The 6,147-nt window shown below is 35.8% G+C and overlaps 1 protein-coding gene across 2 annotated transcripts in view; it reads left to right on the plus strand.

Moving 5' to 3' along the window:
* LOC119575128 overlaps positions 1-3,606 on the plus strand; it is a 5,560-nt gene extending 1,954 nt beyond the window's left edge. Inside the window, exons 3-4 of one of the 2 annotated variants that reach the window (XR_005228948.1) lie at positions 235-335; positions 2,164-3,606. Coding sequence is in view for 1 of the 2 variants with exons in the window: in XM_037922560.1 (XP_037778488.1) it covers positions 2,164-2,338 (175 nt within the window). In the remaining variant the exon portion in view is untranslated. The remainder of the gene's footprint in view (positions 1-234; positions 336-2,163) is intronic. The other variant, XM_037922560.1, reaches the window with a different exon arrangement.
* Positions 3,607-6,147: the final 2,541 nt, after the last annotated feature.

Here is a 6,147-nt window from a genome sequence, read left to right on the forward strand (position 1 = left end):
GTAGCTGTGTCTTCAGAGAGCTAGGAAATTTAATTTCAATGCAGTTTTAATTTTATGGCCTTAATAAGCCTGGTGTATATATTTCATGTCCCTTTATCTTGCATTTCCAATACACTTTTGTCTTACCTAGTTACCACACAAAAGCAACATACGGAGTTTATCTACAGTGAATAAAGACTGAAGTATAACAAAGAAAAAAGAGCGTCTCAAAGAGTATTATTTTTTTCTCTCTAGCACAGATCCTGTTAAAGTCACATCACCTTGATGCTGTTCTCAACCACCTAATAAGGTGTATGTGAAGAGGTGGCAATGTGTAGAGAAATAGTTTGACTTAGGTAGGTGAATTATTATTATTGCTATTATTGTTTATTTGTTTGTTAGTTTAAACTGCACAAACTCAGAGATAAGCATTTACTGCAAGGGTAGACTCGAGTGCTTTCCTACATATTTTTTGTTTTCTTTATTAATTTCCTCTGGAAAAATTTATATACATATTTTGTCTCGTGTGTATATATATATATATATATATATATATATATATATATATATATATATATATATATATATATATATATATATATATATATATATATATATACATATAATGTATGAGCAGCTCTATGCCAGGTGGCCACAACCACCACATATAAAAAGGGCCCAAAATACGCTTGAAACACAAAGCATATTGGGGAAGTTTAATACAAAAGATTAAATTATATAACAGAAATATGTAGGGGTATAAGTAATAATATTATTTCTCAGGTTTTGAACAGTGTTATCTAAAAAATGTACTCTCAGCTGTTGATTACCAATAATAACTGAATAAAGTTAAGGAAAATCTGGAGACTACAACTAGTCATGGCAGCAAAGTTAATTTTGAAGTATAGAGTGACTACCAAAACCATTGAGAATAAAGTTAACATTGAATCGTCTAATCTATGGATAGAATATGGCAAAAAAGAATTGTTCTTATATAATATAATCATAATCACATAATAGAGGATGGACAGTATGTAACACAAAATAGCAACACAGGTGAAATTTTTTAAAACTTCTATGGTGCAGATATTTTAGGGCCATTAATTTCTAACACAGGGTTTGGATTATTGTATCCAGCAAACAGTAGACTTCAGGAAGTTTGTAGACAAGGTATGAATGAGAATGAATATCTTCACAATACAAGAGATGTATTTTCATTCATTCTCATTCATACCTTGTCTACATTTGTCAATATGAATACGGTTCTTCAGGAAGTTTATTGGTTGTATATATGCCTTATTAACAAATTTTTAAGTGGGTATTTGGGTGTTTTTTCTTTCTTTTTTTTTCATCCATAATCCCCAGTCACTTTCCTGCAATGCTAATCTTACCTAATCATGAAGATATCAAGAGTTTCGTATGATTTACAAAAGATTAAGTTTATGGCATCAGTAAATGTGAGAATAAACCTCCCAAATAATTGTTTTGTTCTGACCACTAATTTAATCATTGCCATTCACTGCTTTGCTTAGTTTTTTGGTGTCTGTTTTCTTTGAGAGAGGCAAAGATCCTTCTGATGATGATAGTTATTTGAAATTTGATAGCTTGGTGATATTAATTATTTGATAGTTGACAGTGATAATTTTGTATTTCAAATGTTGCATTCAGCTAGTATCACCAACTTCTAATGAGCATTTTAGCCTTGGTAAATAGAACTGTATAGTCACCTAAACACTTCCAGAACCCCATAAATTTGATTTAGAAATATTATTAACCCTAGAGTAAATAAAGCAAAATTATTGTTCAGGATCTCCAATTAACCCCTGGCCATTCTCAAAAAAAGATCAGTTAGTTTAAGTTACCAATCACCAATGCCTGTTTGTTCATTGGTGAGTTCTTGATCTTAGATCTAGAAAGTAATTAGGACTCAAAATCAATTGGGTTTGTGGAAGAAAGATACTGTGTAGTTCATCTTGTCAGAAGTACTTGCCTGAGGTAAAAAGATGCTTGTGTGGTCCTCTTGTCCAGAACTGCTTATGTCTTTATATAAATATATAGTATACAGAATGATAGATAAATATAAAAAAATGTTTTGTTGAAATAATCTATGCCTTCATATCTTCTGCATCTCTGATCTCCAGTATTTGAAAGGGAAAATAATTTTTTTGTTTTCTTGACTTTCAGCAGGCTGTGCTATGTCATGTTCCCTGTGCCATGTTATCCAGGATGCAACATACCTTTTACCACAACTCTCATCCTAGAGGCACACTTCACCTGCCGGTTTTCAGCCTGCCCACACAGAGAAAATCTACCCTCTCTGTTACCTCCTTCACCCTGTACTACATGTTTCACAATCTGAGCTGGGGTGACATCCTGTCCCAAAAGATTCATCCAGTGGGCAAGACAGCCATAGGTTATCAAAACATCATCACCTGCTTCTAATGCTTTGTGCATCTTCTCCATGTTCTTTGTGTTATCTGTTACCACAGTTTTAACTCGGCAGCCATAAGACTCTTAGGCTTTGGACTTAGACTCAAGTAGCATTTCTTTGCAAGCTTCTGTGTCTTGACTGTAGTCCCTGTACTCTGTGCATCTATGAAGTATACTTCACCTTCACATGTAACAGACGATGCTACTACGGGGACATTCTGCTCCATCCATCCTGTTGAATGGTAACAGTCTTTCCATCCAACTTAGCCTTCATTTTAGATTGAAGCTTTTCATAGATCTGATTGAATTGAGGTATGTTGAACTGATTGCTCTTCTAGTAAGTGGCTGATACCCCAGCCTTAGTGTGAACAATTGCATGGAAAATTGGATTTTATACCATAGGGAATGGAAGATTGCATCTGTAAATGAACTCGGCAATAGTCAGATCTATCTTCTGTTTGGTAGCTGCTGGAGTGCTAACCAAGAATTTAGCCATACCAGACTGGACTTTCTTTGGCTGAGGACCTGAGACATCATATTCGGGTGGATGCCTTTTGGGCTCTGTCAACACAGATGAATTTATTCTGGCCCTCGACTAGTTCAAAATAATCCCATGTAGAATCTTTGGGTCTGCACCCTTAAGCATACTGAAAGTTACAATCTCCCGAGGTATATCTGAGATGGAACAAATGTTTGTACACATATTACTAGTGCTCTTGCACTTGCCAATGAAGTAAACTTCAGTGAGATGTTTAGGTGTGAATAGTCACTTTGTGACTGTGAGTTCACTTAGAATACCTTTTGCTGGTGACTTGTAGTTAAATGTGTTTTGGCAATTTTGCTATATTTTGTGCTTTCATGTATTCTTAAATAACTAACAATTAGGTCTTCCAACATAAATTTGCTACATGAATATACTATGGTAAAGATGAATTTGCCAGCATATACATTTAATACTCCACATTATTGTAATATACAATTATAATGTATTTTGTATTGTGATGTAATAATTCATGTTCAGAATTAGGTTTGAGACACAATTTAAAGTAACTTTGTGTTTTTGACATTTTTGACCATTTTAGGTGTCCAAAACCTGCCAACCCTGCATGCTTCATTCCATTATGTATGTACACATCTTTTTTTATATACATGTTATATGGAAGAAGTATTTAAATAATAAAATATGCTTCATATAAAGTAATTTCCTTAACCCTTTACTTGAAAAAAATTCACATTTATCAGGCTAAACTATATTGAACTTTTCTATAGCAATTATAACCCCATAAAACACTTGCAGAATATCAGCTGTGTATGTTTAAATATTTTGCAAAAAAAAATTCAAGAAAAAACAAGTGAGGCTTTCCTCTTTTCCTCCTGTTGCCAGTACTGATGTAAAGGAAAGATCTACATTGATGACATTCTATAGTTTAAGAATATGGGAAAATTGTGAAAGTCCTTACTTGTACACACACATCAATCTTTTTTTTTGCACAAATATATGCTGTTTGTATGGTGTATGCAAGAACCAGGAAAGACAAATATAAGAAAATTCACCTTGGCCATCCTCAAATCCCAACCACATACACCCCTGCAGCACGGCATCTGCCAGTTAGTATTCTTTGGTGCAAAGGCATGTCTAGGAGGCCCCGACGTCCACATCCTAATTGCAAGACTAAACAATTTTAAAGATTTTTGAGGTTATATGAGGTGGGTATTTGGACTCATGATTTATGAATATTAATAGTAAGCCTTTAATATCACTTGGTTAATTTGTCCTATGTGTCTTGATCAAATATCTTAGTTTTAAACGGAAGACTGTTGGGCTCCTCAGTACTTCCAATGAGCCCTGCCAATGCAAAAGCTGGCATCTTTTAACCAGTTTAATAGTTCCCTTGAACAGCAATATTTAGTTTACAATTACTATGGCAAATATCAGCATTTAATGTGATAAGTAAGCAATAACTTCCAGGTAAAATATATTATTCCAGTATTAGCCTCTCTTACAAAATATTTTAACAGATAACTAAAATATTTCCAGCTGTATCATAATATAATCAAGAGAGAAATCAAAGTATATTATGTGCTTGATAATTATACTGTAAGTATAATGGTTAATGGTTAAAAGCAAGATAAATGTGCTAGACATCTAAGGTCATGTAGCACTATACTGTAAGTATAATTTTGCATTAAGTTTTATAAGACAAAGCTGAAATAATTGTATCATGTTAAGCACAATTGCAAGGGGCCAATGCTCCTGTTGCACCCTTTCCTACTCTCAGACTTTTCCATGAATTGTGTGTTTCCTGTCTCTTCAGTTCAGAAGATTCATCCTGCTTTTGCTGTGTTTTAAAGTAAGTTTAACTTTTATGAGATATTGGCATTTTAGTTTTTTTCCATTCATAGACATAGGTTGGCATACGTTTTTTTCCATTGGTGTTTCTGCTTGATCCACCCTTTGTGGGCTGTGAGGGGATGATAGGGAATGTCCCTTATTGAGCTCTTGTAGCAGCCCTGGAGATTCCTCATATGATTGCTGTTTCTTAATAAGCAATTGCAGGAATGACCATCCTGCATAAGAGCATAAGTCAGCTCCAGCTGACTTATGTTCTTGATTGTCAGAGAAGATGAAGCAGACATTGCACATGGTTATAAAGGCTTCCAGGATGAACAGGGTGTGCCTAGCCAGGCCCACAACTCCCCTGTGCCAATGCTGCCTCTGTGAGCTGGATAATCTTGTTCAGCCCTTACTATGATGACGAGGCCCATACTCTGTCTATACATCAGGTAAAAGCCAGTTAGTCATAATGATCCACTACTAGAAGGACATGCCCATGACTACTCCCTTATGGTGAATCCCAAAGTTCGTAAGTTATGGCAAACCCAGCTAGATAGACTTACCCATGACTACTCTGTACTACTGTCAACTTCTCCAAGAAGTTTAGTTGTTATGTGCCCCTATTCTGTGTGAAGTCATGTTTCTATGAGCCTATTTGTTGTGGAAAACCTTTATAGATAGACTGCTTCATGGCCACTCTGCCATCAACTCCAAGCTGGCAATTCATAATGTGTGTTTAAATCCCAAAAGACCTATTTACTCCCTTATGGTTGCTACATTTTATGCACATCATCCTTTTTGATGTGATCAAGCACAGGTTGTCAAAAACTGATGGGTTGTTTTCCTTCATATTTGTTGCTATAAATGAACAAGTAAAGGGTCTAATGATAATGTCTGGTTGCTATCCTCTAATCACACCTTCCATGCCATCCCCTTACTCCCATTTCCCTCCTAGGCTCTCCTCTGCTTGAGCCAATCATACAGTCATGTTTCCTGTGACTACAATGTTGTGAATGTAAAGTATTAATTATACTACTAATCTAATCAACCCTCAAGCCTTTTCTCTCTGCCATTTGTGGTTGGAGCAGACAAGCTGGCTGGCCTGCCACAGCAAACATCTTGCAACCAGAAACTCTCCCTTGACTCCCCCTCCCCCCTTCCCAAGTTTTCAGTTAATTTGGTGTTAATATGAAGCCACAACTACTTTGTGATGCTGCTGCTTCTGCCTTCCTCACTCAGTGGTTAGCGGGTCTAGCTGGAAACATGTCCTTCTCAATATGTCCTTATATAGGTCTGGCTTCATCCACCTGCAGTTTGAAGTGAGGTCTATCTCGGTTACATTGATATGTGCTACTTGTCATCTCACTGTTTATTGTTGCACTCACCACTGCTCTGGCTCCCCA

The sequence above is a fragment of the Penaeus monodon genome, chromosome 7 (genome assembly GCF_015228065.2).
Source record: "Penaeus monodon isolate SGIC_2016 chromosome 7, NSTDA_Pmon_1, whole genome shotgun sequence".
NCBI classification, from domain to species: Eukaryota; Metazoa; Arthropoda; class Malacostraca; order Decapoda; family Penaeidae; genus Penaeus; species Penaeus monodon.